Here is an 18,382-nt window from a genome sequence, read left to right as displayed (position 1 = left end):
TTTGAAAGACAATTTGCAACACAAGTTTCCTGGTAGAAAACTGTTCACTGTAGGTAGATTTAATGTGGTAGTGGATAGATCAATAAGGAGACAGTGTGATTGTATTCCTGGAACTGATCTCTTTCCCTTATGGAGATATAACATGAATGGCCGCCCAGTATAATAGTGTGTTCACATGCTTGTTGAATTGATTTGTAAAAAATAATAAAAAATACAATGCCTAACAGTGGAACCTGTCTTTGTGACCACCCGAATAGAAAGCCCACCTCTCTATATGGTCCAATTCCCAAAATGAGACACATGTATGAAGGTGACCATGCAGCTTGGATGGGTTCCACTGTATTTTGCATGCAACTTTAGTAATGCAGTGGTCCGGTGCTGTGAAATGCAGACTTTTGCTTTTGTTGAGGCATTTCAGCTCAATTAAAACTTGGTAAAATGCTTAGCGAGGTCTTGTACAGTGGATAGTAGATTGTCTAAACTTATCCAACACCAAAATGACTGCTCAATTAGGGTATTTTGTCAAAAAGTGTATGTCTATACTTTATTAAAGTACTTGAAGAAAGCTATTAATACAAATTAATGGATGTTTGATTTTACATACCATTCAATCATACAAACACCCCCATTGGTTCGGATAATCGACTCTCCATAGGAAATGTATGCATGTCTATCTAATTAAATGATAAGCTTGAATTTTACTTTCTGTAATAACATACCTCGTCATTCAATTTTCAAACTGAGTCACATAAACAGCTAGATACGTTGATTTCCCAATGTATTTTTTAATTCAGATTGTCCCGTAACACTGCATCTGTATACAACAATTATAAAGCAAGGCATTTAACAACAGTGTTTAAACTTGAAATCATATTTGTTTGTAGCAAATACTGTAAGCACGAATCTTCTCCTGGTCAGGCTGTACCCAGTACTCTCCATCACCAGGTGTTTTCTCTGGGATTATCTTCAAATCTTGTGGACTCACACGACTTTGAAGAAGTATCTTATAGCGTCTGCCACTGTGTTCAAACTCTACAGCATACTTTTCGGCAACTGAGACGTATGGAGTGCAATAAACACCTTTTCCGTATTGGAAGCCCCTTCCTTTACTGAGCTCATATCCAGCCTGGGCAATGTTTTTTTCATCTGGGCCATTAGCAGTACCATGATAGCATACCGGCCATTCTCCAGGGGCAGAACCTGTTGATCCCAACCATTTGTCCTCACCAAATATTCCCAGTACTCTCAGTGCAAGCCTCTTCCAACCGCAAGGTCGGTAGTATGGATATCCACCCCTCCGGAAAGTTTGCCCAGCATCGTTGATGTTAGTGAAGTCATAGTCATAAGAGGGGTGCAGTAATTTTGGATCAATATGGTAGACCTCTGAAGCAGCTCCTTTTGTGTCCGTACGTACCACAAGATAAACAACAGCCTCATTGTGTAGCCCATACGATTCAAGACTCTTGGTGTCATCTTCCAGTGGCTCAGATGCAAACACCAGCCTCTGCTGAGCAACAGGTATCCCTCCTGCTCCACCTTCACTACGACTCAATGTCTTCTTCAGATCAAGGACTGTAGTTGTGGATAATGTGGTCTGGAACGATAGAGTGCTTGATTTTCCGATTATGTTCTTCACGATGATCAGAAATTCGTCGTAGGCAGGGACGGATTCCGTGACCAAGCTGCTGGCGGTACTGGTAGCCGATATCGACATTCCCTGTAGACTCGCAGTCACACTCAGACTGTTTGCTGGGTCATCGCCGAAAGGGGCGCTCATGTAACTCAATTCAAACAATTTTAGAATGTTCAGTTCCTCACTGTATAACTCACCACCACGCTTTGTTTTCTCTGCGCAATATGCATCGTAAGTGTAGACGTTGGCTTTCAGCGAGACAGAGAATGCGTCTGCTAACAATTGTACCGTCGCCGAGCCCGCTGCCATAATCACTTTTTACAGGATTTAGTTGATCGCTGATCCAATAAAACGACAACAGAAAACTGTCAAGTGTTATCGAAGGTAATTCCTGGAAAAAGCAGGGGACCACACTACAGGGGATTTTTATGACGTTGAAATTGCGTGCCGGTCTAAGGGCGCGCGTAGTCATTATGGGGGCGTCTGGATTCAGTGGAAACTGTACTCAGGTAATTTCAATTAGTGGTCACCTCTTTAAAAAGACCACCGCTTTACAAAGACCGTTTTACTTTAATACCTGAATTGTTGTTTTAGCCCTATAAGACAGTCTTATTGATGAATTGTGTGCCACATGTTGCGTCTAGAAAAGCCAGTGATACCTGTACAATACAGCTGTAAATCTAATAGGCTAGTAAATTGGTACCTTTCTCAATAGTCCAGCATAATGGCGGCATTTTAGAGGAGAAAAAGGCTAGCCAATTAGAGTTACAAGGAAGTAATTAGGAATGCAGCAAGACTGTACGAGTCAATGATAAAGGACCAAATTTTTATAAATTATAGCGAGTTATTTGCCAGTATTTCTTGGCCTCACCCAGATATTAGCTCCTTTAGTTGTCAGTTACTTTTAGTTTGATGGGGACATCATTTTTGTACAGCCAAACAGTTTTTTTTTGCATGGGATATATTATTACAAATCAGATATCACTCTGACTTTCTAGGCATGTGGCACACGACTGATCAATAAGACCATTCTATGAGGATACACTCTAAAACAACAAGGTAGCAGCAATTTAAACATTAAAGTAAAATGGTCTTTATAAAGAGGTGACCACCGTTTGAAATTACCAAAGTACCGTTCCAGTCCACCATTCCACTGAATCCAGATGCCCTCATTACGGTAATAGACACCCGTCTATTATTATGAAAGTTTTAGCTCAATGTGGAATCAAAATCATATAATTATGCTGTACAAAAGAATTGTGTCTGACGTACAGTATATCTATGATCACGTCTTGACTGTAGCTACTGATAAATCCTAGCTTAGCATGATAATTGCTTTGATACAGGCAAGAACAAGTCAGTTATGGGGCTTTAAAAAAATATCCCATACATTTAGTATGGATGATTCAGACAAGCAAACATGTTTACAACATGAAAACATGCTTGTTCCAGTACAAAATCATTGGGAGTGAACACATGTTCACCTCTTTGATGTCACTATATTTGGCAGAGCTCAGGTGAATGCATACAGACTATAGTCTACTTATCAAAGATGGATTCATATTTGGTTACAAAATCACCAAGTCCAGTACCAATCAGAGTACCAATATACCCTGTATTCTGTTGTGGGCTAAATCTGCACATAAAAGTACATGTGCTGTGAACATGCATGTAAAAAGACAAAAAAAAAGGTGCTTATAGTTACCAAACCATTTGTAGCTAACAAAAATATGTTCATGAAAAAAAAACTATGTTCAAACCTGAAACAGGCACTGTAAAGTCAACCAGCATACATTGCATTTAGTTAGTATTAAGTGAATTATTGACAAACAATTAAGTTCTTTATTATGGACTCTTGGTATAATACTTGTCACCAGTATTATTGCCGTGATACTCACAGCCGACCCTGTTTTAGGTGCCTATTATAAGTGTCCCAAAAATTTTTTAGGATGCTTATAGGCACCTAAAATAGGATCAGCAGTGAGACTAGATACTCAGTGCAGCTACATACTTTAGATCTGGGTTGCTATACAGAAATATTAACAATGATAACAGGAAGTTTAAGGCTATAAGTAGATATAACATAAATAAAAATACACAAGAAGGTAATTGCTACAAATGTATGATTTTGTACAGTGCTTGGAGTGGGATGAAGAGTCCATAATTCGGTGTGCTATATAAAGAACAAATTACATGTAAAAGTTAAAGGCGACTAAGCACATGCATAAGTTGGTTACATAAAAAAATGCTTAGAAAAACATGTTATTTTCAAACTGATTGTGACACCACTCAAGTGCAGCTACTATTGAAGGTGTGGCTTATAACTAAGTACATAATAACCCCAATATTTAGAGCCCCATTTACATGTAGTAGTTGTAACATGGGCACGGGTGATTTGCTTGAAATATACGCACGAGCATGAGCTCGAGGGCACAGCCCGAGTCAATTGTAAAGATTGTGTTGGACATTTCAACAAAAGATTTTGAGTGGGTCAAGTAGTGCTACAAATGAGCCAAATTTCAAGATCATGTCATGAGTTATTAAATGCTTAGAGGATCCAGCTCAACGCATGCAACTTACCAATTGAAGTGTCTAACACCATCCAATTCTCCATCACAACTACCATCTACACATGCAGAGAGTATACATAAAATACAAAGTGAAACAAGTTAACTAACTTGGCAAATCCAGCTCTATTCCAACAAGATGACTAACGTCAGTTTTGCCCACAGGGAATGCCCGAACAGTGGCATATTCATACTTGTCTGATCTGTGTACAATCACTTTCATCTCACACTGTAAATCTGCTACATCACTAAACTGTTTACACATGATGTTTTCTTCTCCATTAGCAGTGACAACAGTTCTCCTGCTGTAAACAGCACCACTGTTACTACGTAGTGATGGCATGCTGCTAGATGTTGGAGAAGATTGAGAATGAAAAGGTCTAGGAAAGTTCAGAGAAGTAGATGTTTTCGGTATTTCACTACTGGTACTAGTTTTAACCAATTCAGATTGTATAGTTATGTTTGACTGATCGATTGGTGTGGGAAAAAGTGGCATGGGTGATGAGCTGTTACTATGTCTTGCTTGTTGAGTAACAGGGGAATGATTTATCCTTTGAGGACCCAGAGACTCTGTCACATCTATGTTGTGGTGTGCATAGCTAAATATTTCTTTATCTTGTTTAAGATCTTGCTTCTGCTGCTGCAAAAGATTAATTTCTTCTTTACAATTGTTGACAATGATGTTCCATTCATCTTCTTTCTTTTGAAATTTTATTTGCAGAAGTTCAATGTCCTGTTGGTGTAATCTCTTTTGTAAAGAAAGTTGATCTGCAGTTGCTTGTAGTTCTCGACGTAGAGCATTTGTTTCATTACACATCTGCTCGTTCTCAGTTTTAGTTTTTGCAAGCTGCAGTTTGACGTTATCCAGTTCTTTTTGATTAGGACCGGCCAACAGATGCTGCGGTTCTACAAAACCTGTAGATCGTCGAAACTGATCAACTTCTGTTGCTAAACCGGATGGCTTCTTATTTTCAGCAGCTTTTGACAACTCCTCTATCTCTGATTCCTTGCACTTCAACTGTTTCTCTAGAGATGAAATTTCTTCAACGAGTGTTGATTTATCATTTTGAAGTAGCACTATCTCCTTCTCGGCTTCTTCATTGGCTACTTTTAGTACTTCATACTGCTGTGTTAAGCTTTCATATGAAGTCTTCAAACCTTCCAGTTCTTCAATAGATGTTCTTCGTCCAATCAGAGCAACATCAAGTTGTTGCTCTAATAGTTTCTCATTTTCTTGTTTCACAGAAACAATCTGTTCTTTTAAACTGTCACATTCTAATCTCCATTCACTATCTTCACTCTTTTGTGCTACAACAGCTGCATCTAACTGATCCTTTTGAGAGTCAAGTATAGCTTGTTTTTCTTGTTTGAGAGTTTCATTTTCCTCTTTTAGGGAACTATTTTCTTCTGTTAATGTGCCACTTTCTTCCTTTAATGCATCCCTGTCTTCCTTTAATGCATCCCTTTCTTCCTTTAATGCATCCCTTTCTTTGGTCACAGTATTGTAGTCCTGTCTCCACTCTTCATCATCTTTCTTAATTGCTAATTCAGCAGCTTCCAATTGTTCTTTTAAAGTCTCTATTTCTTGTTTTGAAGAAGTATCTGCTTGTTTTAGAGCACTAATCTCTTCTGTCAGTGTATCATTTTGTTCTTTTAATGAGTCTTTCTCTTTGCTGAGAGTGCCATAGTCTTGTCTCCACTCTTCATCATCTTTTTTAATAGCTAATTCAGCAGCTTCTAACTGTGTCTTTAAGGTCTCCACCTCTTGTTTCAGTGAAGCATTCTCTTCACTTAATGTAGTATATTTTTCTGTGTTTCTCAATCCCAGTTGCTCTTTCCAAATCATTTCCCGCATTTTATGGTCTTCTTGCATATTCAGAATTTGCTGTCTAGTCTGCAATTCATTTCGTGTCTAATAAAAAAAGATAGCTAATAGATGCACCATACTGAGTAAATGTATACCATTCAGTTACTGTACGTAGTGAGCACACTAGGAGTGTGTTTGATCAGCTAAAGAGGTGTGGAGCTATCTGGGACTACAATATAAAGCTTGAGTAGATAAGTGCCTTCGGCATGTCTAACCAGCTATAAGCAGAAACCAGTTATGCATGCCGGTGGGATTGCCTACACTTTTTCTCAAAATGATAAATATATATTGCTAAAGTCTCAGCTATATACAGTATTATGCTGGTGACAGACAGAAGAGAACAGCACAGAAATCAACTTGTATAGCAATTGTTCTTATTCTGTCCATTTCAGACAGACTTCATTTTAATTAATAGTTCTAGTTAGGGTTCAGCTTTATCTGGCTGGAGTATGACAATATTATCTAAAATTGTCTTGTATTTGCAAGTCAAAAAAGCCGTGGCAGCTAGCAGTGCTAACATAGTGGGGTAACACTCTTAACCATAATCATTCAACTGAGTTCAAGCCCCAGAACTTCCTGAATGTTCATTTTTTGTTCAAGTATTTTAAAAAAATTGACAGCTCATAGCTCAGAAATACACTAATTGACAACTCACAAATACAGCAGCCTGTAAAAATGGGATTTAGCCCAGGAAAATATTTTGACGAATCGATCAACTTTTAAGTCATTAAACATCTTTTAAAAGTGGGTGTTTAAATATATGATTTCTTGACACACAAACATAAATCACATATTTTTTAAATTAACCTGCTGGGCCTGTAAACTTTGCAGGTCTTTCAAAACCTTCACACAATTAATATGCTGAGTCTGCAGACTTTGTAGGTCTTTCAAAGTCTTCAGGTACTGTTCATATAACCTCATGTTGTTTTCCTTTTCTTTTTCAAGACTGTAGTTTAACTGCTTACGCCTTGTGTCTTCTTCAGCTATCTGTTGTTGTAACTGTTCAACAATAGCTTTCTGATCTGACTCATTCTTCAACTGGAGTGCTAAGCTATTCAACTGCTCCTGTCGTCTAAGATCCTCACCCTTGCTTTGCTGTTCTGACCTCTCTATATTTCAAAAGTAAGAGTACAAATACTTTACCAAAGCCCACAAAACTTAATCCACGATATGCATGGTATACACAAAATAGGAGCAATTCCGGAAACATTTTGCTGACTGGTTTCAACTCCTAAGTAGAAGTATAGTGGAGCAGCTGCTGGTATGTATGTATAGAGAGCAATCCACGTATTTGAAAAGGGATTTCACTCTGAGACATGATATTTATTTAACACAGGATGCTACAGTCTGTAGAGCAATAATCTGTTAGCTAGCTATATACATGTAACCAAAAATTATTTCACAAAATATAAAGTTCACAATTGGATTTTACCATTCTAAGCTTTTACTAAAAGATTTGAAGCCATAATAACAAAAGCAGTTTTCAAAAGTTATGAATTTGCTGCTTAAACAACTATTTTTAGAGGCACTTAATGCATTACGGGTGCTAGGAGAAGCAATTTGAGATTGAGCAATTTATGGCCACAATGAATAATTTATTTAGTAATAAAATGATTGTTGATATAAGTATTTGGTTTACTTTGACGACTATTCTATTAGGGTATATCAAACTCTCAAATTTAGAGCAAACTGGTTTCCTGACACTAGTAAAAAATCTCCCTAAATACATAGCATGAAATAATAGGAAAGATGTGATGATGATGAATTATCCACTCATTAAAACTGTCACAAACCACAACACTTTATCGCTACAACATAACTTCATGGTACGCCCTTCTATAGGGGCATATGGGAGTCTCTCCTAGTATATACACCTGTACATATATTGTGAACTCTTGTTGATTACCATTCAAACACTCAAGTCAGGAAAAGGATGAAAATGTTGTGTTTACAGAGTAAGGATACCTGAAGGAGTCACTCAACAAGCACACCATTACTACAGAGTGCATGACAATAATATTGATGTGTCTACGCTATGGATTTGATCAAATGTAGCAGTCTAGCAGTAGGTTCACTATCAAGAGGAAAGAGTTATTGTCCGAATCTAAAAGATCAATTTATCCAAACAACAAAATGACTGTTCTATTAGAGTATATTTTGTGCAGTCGTATGCTCTATTAGAGAATTTTGAACAAAGCTGTGTGATATAATACACTCTTTGGTTTGGACAGGCGACTCTCCACTGCGTTTAGAGAAATGTAGTTCACTAAACATTTACAAAGCAACTTTTCAGGTACAATACTGTATAGAGAAAAATTTGGCAGGGAAACTTTTGCAAATTTAACAATTCATTGCAAATTCACCAAAGTTTAACCCATCAATTATCATTGAAGGTAATTTGCCAAAGTCTCTTCCGTCAAATGTAATTTAGTTGGCTATTTGCTACTGAAGTTTACCCACGCCATATTAGAGGGAAAATATGGAAAATATTTCCATATTTTCCCTCTAATATTGGTAGTATGTACTACACATATTCTTATAACACATTAAAAAAAAAACATACCACGCTCAACTTCATCACGAATTTCCTTCTTAATTTGGTCAGAAAGTGCTGAGTCACCAACATTTCCATATTTGGTCATCACATCAAGCATGATATATAGCCCATCCGTGAATCCAGTTTTGGTATGTGATTCAATCTTCCACAAAAATGTTTTCCCTTTATCTCTGGCTGTGTGTATCTCTTCTTCCTCTTCAGTTGTAATAACATTTGCAGCAACAAAATGTCTTGAGAGGCGCACTATACTGTGGTTTAGCATTGTTGTCAAACTGGCATAATGTTTTATAATTATCTTGTGCTCAATAGCTTGGCTAGCTAATTGAAATTAAACCACACATTTACAATAGTGAATTACTAAACATAGATACGTATCGTAAAATAATCATTTTGTGCACCACTGTTGCAATATGGGTGTTATTTCATCACAAGCTTACAAGGTACAGGTAGTTAGTATTTGTGCAGTTTCAAGGAGAAAATACAACAGCATACTGTGTGAGTGACCTTTGTAGTGAGGTTCATGATAATTCCAACAAGGTTGAGAATAATATCGATATGTCAGGATGTGTATCAATTGTCATGTAATGGCATGCATGTAAACAAAGCAAGGAGATGTTACTGTATTTATGCACATAAGAATATACATTGTGACTAGCGCAGTGTAGAAATTTAAGCTGGGTAAACCCCTATTGCCATATAATTGTTTGACGACAATTGTGTTTTGTAAGTGACCGATCTCCTAAGTTACCTCAAAAGTGAAAATACGGCATAAAAGTATTCCTCTGAACTATACTAGTATGTACCAAACACTGAGAACCAGCAGATATTTACAGAACTTGATCATTTAGGTTTCTCCTGTACACTGTGGAAATTGGCTGCCTTGGCCACTAGGAGAGCTGTGTGGAAAGGTTATCAAGCAACAATTCTCTCACTGCAAACAAGTACTCAATAAAGTACAGCAATTGCTATTTGCTTGTAGTAAATAATTTAACTTGGTCTAACCAGCCTTCTTACAATTTCTTTGTTCATATCAAAATAATTATATGTATGGGATTTATCAAATCAAGCATTTTTAGGTGGTCAACATCGAGTTTTCAAAACACAGGGTTAAACCCTTAAAGTATAAGAATTATGCATTGAATACATCTAATATCTGTTTAATATCTTTTTTGAAACCTCAGCTTGGTAAAATAGGCTGATCATAAAATCTCATCATTCCTTGTCATTCATTGTCCAATGCAAAATACATGTAATTTACAAAACACTATGATTTACAACCATTAACTCACAAAATCTCTACAGTACACCGTATAATAAAAGAAAGCCCTTGAATTTCTTTATCCAATGCCGACTGCACAAATGGGAAAATGTCGCCATAGCAACAGTTATTTACTGCTGATGATGACATAATATGCGCTCCATACATTAACCTATTGGAAAATTTAATCATCTCAGCGGGAAAATCCCAATTTACAAGTTGTTATCCTCAACCAAATTCACAAAAATTAAAATTTGGTATCATTCTATGCAGAGAAGGATGCTTAATAAGACTCCAACTGTACAAATTGTTAAACAGGTTAGTTTACAGAGATATGTTTAAAAACACATGTTTTTACGGGCATTCTGAACACGTAAATTTCATGGTACTGGGCTCCTTTCTAGCTTCCCCTTCGTTACTACACAAAGAACTTACACATAAATCAAATCGCCTTTCATAGAGGAATCTGATAAACCAAACATCATGTTTGTCAACCAGAGTACGTGAAAGCTACGGCGCCTTGTTTAGAAGACGGTGTTATTTTATATGAAACGGGTGTAACCTATTCGGAAATCCGGAATATCTTACACAAGTTTTGATATGTACCATGCTTGCATTGGCTTTGGCCTGCATGTGACCAAGGACTTGGAATTTTTATTTTATTTTAATCACTTCATCAAAGTTGATGGTTAAAAACCCCCTCCCCATCACCAAAACACACACACACACATGCATTATTGTGGCAGACTATTGTTTACTGTCAGTTTGTGCATAGATCCTCTGTGGTTTGTATTGGCATGCATCACATGCGCACACACTGAATCTGACAGTATTGTAACAAAAAATAGCAAGGAAATACCTCAGTTATGTGCTCTACCACATATTATAAAAAGGCCTAGTGAAGGTCCATAATTACCTAACCCTAGGAGGGACAATACAGGATGCAGCTAGTAGCTAAGTGGAGACAGAGAACCGAGGCAGAGAACAAGCTTGGCAGAGAACCTGGCCGAACCTAGCAGAGAGCTGACCGACACATTCAGTGACTACATTAAAATATACCTTTAAAACTCCACATCAAACCGTATTTACATAGTGAAATGTGTGTAGCCTTACCAGTATTCTCCTGTTGTGACATTTCTTACAAATTTACTGGAGGCGAACCGAAGGGCGACCCCGATTTTGTGAGCGATTTCGTAATCAATAAATTTTATTCTAAATAATGCCAACCTCTGGGGCACGTGGTGCACTACTGTACTATAAAGCTGCAAAGCCGTTTAGAAAATGAGCGAAAAACGGACACAGCGAGACAGAGGTGAGCTTACTCCATCTTATAGCGTTTCATTTACTGCTGTATACTTACATGCGTAATTATACGCTCCACTTTCATTTCGCTTGTGGGAGTCCAAACTCTCCTCAAACTAGTAACGTAGTGTAGTATTCAACGTAGTGTGTTTAGTACGTGCACGTGTTATCCAAAGATAACAGCCTGGGTATCATTGTCTGGACATGTAAACACTGACATGATTATAGGCAATAATGGATGATGTTAAGTGACTTATAATAAGATCACACTGATTATATTAATAGGAATACCATGAACAAATTGACAAATGCTTTTCCAGTCTGTAATAGCCAAATGGCTTTTTTTGAGCTCAGGTTGGCATAACCAAGGGGATACGTACCCTGATGTATCCCCTTGGTTATGCCAACCTGAGCTTAATCAGGTTGGCATAACCAACCTGATTGGTTATGCCAACCTGAGATAATCAGGTTATACCAACCTGAGATAATCACTATGATCGTCTTAATGCATTTACAAGAAAGAAATGCATTAAGACGATCATAGTGATTATCTATACAGCGCTAGTAGAACATAGCACAGAATGTGTGGCCAGTTTACACACACTGACAATTTATTTTATACTGCCAATGGAAGCTATGCACAGACACCAAGGAGTAAATCTGTACAGGCAGCTATAGAGAATGTGTCACACAATGAACAAACAAGCAAACTGACATCTCTCACTTAAAATGTGACCGGATTTGCAAAAAGGTACCTTTTCCATACATTTTACATACCAGCAAACAAAATGATGTATCACCTGACTCCTTACACTGATTAACTTGCTCTTAGTTTCAAAATGCTGCCAGATACTTTAGCTACACTCATGGAAATGTTCAGGCAATTATGTGAAATGATCAAAAAGTTATGAAGCTTCAAAGTTCAAAATATGGTTCGTGTGTGGAAAAGGTACCTTTTCGCAAATCTGGTCACAAATGATTATACATGAATGCAATATGTCTGAGCATTGATTTCTTCAGACAAATTTGTAGTGAACAAACTGATTATGCGTACATCTAACATGAATATACTGTACGGTAAAACCTGTTCACCTTGTGACCGACCATTTGAAGTGTCATAAGGATGTCCTGATTTTTCAGATCAGTTTTTATCCTCTACCATACTCAAGTACCGTTGTACCCTTTAGTTTAGTTGTATAGCATGTCGGTTATTTTAACACACATATACCATTACTAAAAAGTAGTGAACGAGTCATTTTATTTCTGTGATGGCAGTAATATATATACAGGGATTTTTCTAGAAAATAAATTCAGGGGGGGCAATCCGAGTTTTTCAGAAATTGAGGGGGGGGGGGGGGGGAACTTAAATTAGGCTAAATTTGTTTTATTGTAGCTAGCTAGCCATCAACTAAATTTTATGATTTCAAATCAATTTATCATTGTTTCATCATTGGGCTGGTTGAGGCAGAGTTCAGGGGGGGCAAAATCATTTTCGGGGGGGGGGGGGGGGGGGGAGGGGACAAAATCCCCCCCCCCCCCCTAGAAAAATCCCTGTATATATATATATATATGAGGGTTAATAAAATTACATAATCCAGACATTGCCAACTAGCTACATGTATAGTTAGGGTGTATCACTACTGCTTTCTTCCTTCTATAATTGTTAGATGATGTACCGGAGTCTTCTGCACCAAAGAAAGCCAAACATGAAGAAGAGGAAGAAGAAATCGGTACGGCCTTAATTTTGTATCATACTTGTATGTCTGTAAATTTATACACACAAACTGTGTTGCTTTGTGCTAACATATTGTCCACTCGAGAACATTAGGTTTAATGATGAGTAGATGCTTTTTTTTTTATTATTGACTGTAAATGCCTTTAGGAATAGAGTTTCCTGCCTTCCCCATTTGTGAATATCTATTTAATTTCATATATGTACTTTTTCATTATACTGCTATTTGCTGAGTATACATGACACCAAGAGTTAATAATAGTACCCTACTATTATTAACTCTTGATGACACCATATGGTTTTGTGTAAAGTTGCTATGGATAAAAAAATTATTTGAAAGCTGTCCGAGTATTCTAAAGCAAGAAATGCTATCAGAAATTAGACACAGTACTTGCATAATAACTTGTGAATATGACTCAGCTTTGATTTATATTGTTTCTTAGTCCTTATGGACATTGTAAGCTCGTAGTTTTTGTCCTCAAAAACTGTTGTCTTGTTGTATACACATGGCTTTAGTATGCCGCCACATTTAAGAATATGCCAAAATATCTTATGGTTTATGATCTACATACATATACAACCATCCATGCCTGTGCAATCAGTACTATCAGTACTAGCTAGGACTTTGAAATTGGTTAGTTGGGTTTTAAACCAGAAACAGTTTGATAGGTTAGCTGCTAATGGCTTCACCATTGGAAATGTACTGCTTTACTGTATGTACTGTCATGTTTAGTATTGTCACTTCACAGAAGGGGAGGATGATTCTGATGCTGGTCAGTCAGAAGAGGAGGAGGAGACATATTCTAATGATCAGCCAAACTCCGAGGAAGATGACGATGATGACATCAGTGATGGTGATGAGGTGGATGAAGAACAGTCCTCAGGTGAGCAAGATCTTCCATGTGTTTGCTCCTCAATTTGTACAACCTGGGCGTGCAACACAAAATGGCTGGTCTATACACAAGTTGAGCTGAGCACTCAAAAAGCAGTTAATAACTAATGGATGGAATTATGCAACTTCTTGAAAATTATGATTTTAGTACTACTTGACCCAGTGACCCACTAATAATATTTTCATTTAAATGTCTTGCATATTACCAAGAGTATATAATAGAAACCAAGAGTGTCGAACAGTGTATTAGCCCGTGATTAATGATTGCGTAAAGTAACACGGGTCTTTGTTCGCCAGTTTTCCGTGTTATTCAACCAAGTAATCAACACTTACTGTACAAAGAAAGTATAGTAAGGACCCAAGATAACTCCAGCTCGCTAAAACAATGGTTGCACAAATAAGCGTGTTGCCACGCCTTCAGGGATCTGCTTGACAGTGCCAAAACTTTAGCATTAGCCAATTCCCTTTAACGCTATCATGTTTTCGCTTGGTTTAGTGGCCGAATTGGGCTAAATACAGCAGTCCTTAATGGTAATGAAAACAAACAATTGCTGAAATATCCGTGTTACTTTACACAATCATTGATCACGGGGTAATACACCTGCTTGATACTCTTGGTTTCTATTATATACTCTTGATATTAATCATCACCGACCAAAATGTTTACCATATGGAAGCCATTAAAGTGTAAAACTTGTAATAGGGTGTTTTGGCCAGTGGCATAGCTAGCAAGTTCTGGATCTGCAATTTACATATGCAAGATGAGGACCAAACTGCACATGTCTGCTCTTGTCTCGTTTACTGTCACCACTAATCATCTGATTGGCTAACAGAGTTGGGGTAGCGCATTATATAATAGTATTACTTTTGCAGTGACGACTAATATAGCGCATTACATAGCTAAGCTACAGGTAATATATAACAGATATTGCACCCAAAAATTGCAATGCATTACTTCTTTTTAATGTGCACTGTATCCAGCACGTGATTGATTGCATTTTGGGTCCTGACAGCACTGGACAGCCTTACGAAGAGTGATAGTGTATGGGGAGTGCCCTTGAGTTACTACAACAAAGGTATGTTTGGCTGAAAACCGTGTGTCTGTAGGCTGGGAACTTGAATGGTACAGCTTGTATAGCGAGCAAATTTTATAGTTACATATTACTCCCAAAAAAAGACACAATGAGTTACATATTACATTTTACTTTGAGGACTGTAACTAGATTATTACATATTAAATGCATAGAAGTAGTATGTAACAAGTTACATCTTTACCAAATTCTGTTGATTAAAATGCCATTTCTCTTCAGAAGAAAATCCCCTTTTCTTTTTAACTGCTTACTCAGAGCTCTGCTCAACTCGTACATGTACATATACCATGTGTCGGTAGCAGGTGTTTATGAAGTACTCAATTGCTAAAGGCTTTACACTGGTATCTTTTAAATTATGTATAGGCACCAAGAATTTTTGCTACAATTTTGAGGTTGTCCCTATTCAGAGGTTAAAAGTTATTCTATAGGACCAAAATCTTTTGTTTTTGCAAAGGTGTTTTTATGGTTTATTTGAAGTTTCACTTCACTCTAGTGTCCACTTGAAAATCATTTCAATTCATGAATGCAACACTAAAGTGATGCATTTGCTATACCTTCTGTTCGTAGTTGCCACTAAGGCCTAGTATCTCTCTACTGCTACACATATTACGTGACTCATAAAGCAAGTTAACTAAGTGTGTGTACTAATTCGTACAGTAACAATTGCAGTAGAATTGTACTGTGTGTACTGTACATATGTGTTGTGTTCAGATGGTGGTGGAGCTATTATTGAGGGGTTGGAGGTAGAGCTGAAGAAGATGGATGATGGGAATTTTTTGTTGTTACAAGTAGGCGATGCCCCCAGGGAGTTGAAGGTAGTAACACCATCCAATATTCTAATGGAAATATCAAAATGTGAGCATGTGTGTGTAGTGTAGCATGTGTGTGCAGTGTAGTATGTGTGTGTCTGTGTGTGTCTGTGTGTGCATGCTTAATTGACCCTGTTGTGACCTGGTGTCAACTGGGGAAGCAGCCCATCTAGCGGTAACATCAATGAGTACCTGGTATTAAGGAAATGCCAATTGGCTATGGTGGGTGAAGGACTTTGGGTGCCCACATCTTTACCTATGAGACATGGTACAGCCTCCTGCAGGTTACTAGTCCTACCCCAGGAGGATTTTCCTGTGCTGACCCATTTATTACTGACTCTGAGCAATAGAAAGCTATGTAGTTTACATGGCTAATGGAGGTTTTTCTGTGTCGTGTTTACGTGTGTGCTTTATATGTGTACATGTGGTGTGTTTGTGTCCATGTATATATGAATCCCTTTGTACTGCAAGTGAAGTCTCTGCCTCCTTACACAACCATGTCACAAACATGCAGTGTAACTAAAGCATGCATTAATACGACCACCTCAGTATAGTGACCATGTCAATTAAGTTCCCTGTTGCCTCACTTCTTGTATGTCCTGTAGACAAGTATTTTGGTGAAATACTGTACAAAACAATTTTGCAACAGCTATTGCAATAAGTGCAAGTAAAGTTTTTTTTAAATAGATAAGCATTGTATGATGTCATTGTGTGCTATTGAAACAAGTTGATGTTGTGCTACTTCTAAAAACCAGGCGCCATGCAGCTAGCTAACTCATCTGGAATTAACTATAGACAGTATATACTACTATGAATTAACCAACTATGTATTACTACTTTACAATAGGGTAATTTTGGGTTGTGCAATAATATTAGCTAATTCTCGTATTTTGTAATTCATGAAATATTCGTAATTCGTTCAATTACGTTGCTATGCACTGCTAAGGAAGACAAACCGCTTTTACCAACATATTACGTACAAAACTATCTTCTAAACTGTTTTATAGTGTGGCTAACATGTTTTTTCCCACAAATTCTCTCAACAAAGCCTCAAAGCTGCTCTTCATTTTCGTTCGCGTACGTAAGGGATGCGCCCCCTTTCAACTCGAAGCGATAGGCTATTCCTGGTAGTGTATGAGGCTTGCACGGTTGTTTTTCAGTTGCTAAATGCCTGAAAACCTCACGGGGAAGGTAGTCTGAGGAAAGTCACCACACCCGTATTTCAGTCTGCCAAAAAGAAACCACCTCAGAGCAAAGTTCACCTGTGCAGAAGTTTAATACAGACTTCATTTCACTTTTACTTCTTACGTAAAAGCTGCTTTTACTGTTATTAAACGATTTTGCTCACGTGGGTGCGTACGGACAAACATAGATAGGTAGATAGGTACACACACACACACACTTTTACGAAAACAATTTGGGTTTAAAAATTTTCACTGCCAAGTGTGTGACTGAAAGGTCATTGTGTATAGATTTTTTAGAATTTATTATACACAGTTCCACAATTAAAGAGTGATATATATATTTTTAGTGGTGGTTTGACCACTAATGTAGAAGCAAGAATATTTGTGGCCAGGTTCATCACCTGAGAAGAAATTGTTTTACTCCTTTCCTAGAAATGACATAGAATATACACATGTTGTGTTGACTTCACTAATACATTCAGTAATAACAACAGTTGCTGCTGTTTGGATCACAAAGCTCCCTGATAAACCAATGAACTATCACTACCCCCATTATTGTGTACGGTTTAGTTAGCTATTTGCCATGTACAATTACTGATATCATTGCAGAGGTGTCTATCCAGCAATGGTATGTGTATTAGATAACACAATAATGACACAATATCAAATGACACAATTGTATGCCTCTTTGTGTCTATATGTACATTTCCCAGAAGGAGGATACGTAAATAATTACTTACACCATCAAACCTTATCTGAATATGTATTTTAGTTTTTGAGGTCTTAACAACAAATGTTAGCAGCAAATGCTTCATATGTACAGTACATATTTGTTTTTTACATTGTGACCTCATGAAATAAGACAACTTGAATCAGTAAGTCCTTTCTGTAAAAGTGTATTACTGTCAGGTGCCTCTCTAATGTGGACATTGTTTTTGTGGTGCCACGACGTGACAGTGTGAACAGAAATGACAGAATGGCAATGTGCCATTGTAGAGGTACTACTACTATTTGTGTGTCATTTTGTGTGCCACACATGTGAAGTTGTGGATAGCAAATGGGCTGTACAAAACATATGCTGGGTCCTGCATGCAACACACAACGTCTGCCTGACTGTCTATTATAGTGGGACCTCTGTACATAATCACCAGTGTGCCTTATGTTGTGTATTAATCTACAGATTGTAAGGAGAAATTCTCTGCTGGAGTGATACCGGTAGTAGATGCTAAAGACATTGAAGTGGTAACAGACATCGACGAAGAATTAGTCTGCCATGCAGAAATCCTTGAACCTGCCGATCCATTCACAAAAAGCACTAAGGAGTTGGAGCACGCCTTGAAAGAAGAATGGACAGTAGTTAGAATAGAAGGATATAAAGAAAATTTTGGGACATTACATTTCGCCTCGTGTGATGAAGGCGAACAATAGTCATTTGTACAGTAACACACACATATTCCCCCAATCAGTTAGTTTCGTATTAATCTACTAAA

The 18,382-nt window shown here is 37.5% G+C and overlaps 3 protein-coding genes across 5 annotated transcripts; 1 reads left to right on the top strand and 2 right to left on the bottom strand.

Moving 5' to 3' along the window:
• Positions 1 to 779: 779 nt before the first annotated feature.
• LOC136257611 (uncharacterized) lies at positions 780 to 2,053 on the bottom strand. Its single transcript, XM_066050860.1, has one exon. It carries the CDS (start codon positions 1,940 to 1,942, stop codon positions 869 to 871), a length of 1,074 nt encoding a protein of 357 aa, XP_065906932.1. The 5' UTR covers positions 1,943 to 2,053; the 3' UTR covers positions 780 to 868.
• Positions 2,054 to 3,662: 1,609 nt separating this feature from the next.
• On the bottom strand, positions 3,663 to 11,116 carry LOC136257605 (testis-specific gene 10 protein-like). 3 transcript variants are annotated; one of them, XM_066050849.1, is made up of 6 exons: positions 10,996 to 11,103; positions 8,631 to 8,942; positions 6,875 to 7,176; positions 4,312 to 6,112; positions 4,214 to 4,259; positions 3,663 to 3,806 (listed from the first exon to the last, which is right to left on the bottom strand). In XM_066050849.1, exons 1-6 carry the CDS (start codon positions 11,015 to 11,017, stop codon positions 3,746 to 3,748), a joined length of 2,544 nt encoding a protein of 847 aa, XP_065906921.1. In that variant the 5' UTR covers positions 11,018 to 11,103; the 3' UTR covers positions 3,663 to 3,745. The 3 variants fall into 3 exon arrangements, with proteins under 3 accessions (XP_065906921.1, XP_065906922.1, XP_065906923.1); XM_066050850.1 differs by having other exon boundaries at positions 8,631 to 8,872; positions 10,996 to 11,080; XM_066050851.1 differs by lacking the exon at positions 8,631 to 8,942 and having other exon boundaries at positions 10,996 to 11,116.
• On the top strand, positions 11,080 to 18,373 carry LOC136257613 (tripartite motif-containing protein 44-like). Its single transcript, XM_066050861.1, has 5 exons — positions 11,080 to 11,194; positions 12,852 to 12,914; positions 13,666 to 13,800; positions 15,611 to 15,754; positions 18,073 to 18,373. Exons 1-5 carry the CDS (start codon positions 11,164 to 11,166, stop codon positions 18,318 to 18,320), a joined length of 621 nt encoding a protein of 206 aa, XP_065906933.1. The 5' UTR covers positions 11,080 to 11,163; the 3' UTR covers positions 18,321 to 18,373.
• The last annotated feature ends 9 nt before the right edge of the window (positions 18,374 to 18,382 follow it).

Source organism: Dysidea avara, chromosome 6, assembly GCF_963678975.1.
Source record: "Dysidea avara chromosome 6, odDysAvar1.4, whole genome shotgun sequence".
Classification (NCBI taxonomy): Eukaryota; Metazoa; Porifera; class Demospongiae; order Dictyoceratida; family Dysideidae; genus Dysidea; species Dysidea avara.
The sequence above is the reverse complement of the archived record's forward strand: the minus strand, read 5'-3'. Positions and strand labels throughout refer to the sequence as shown.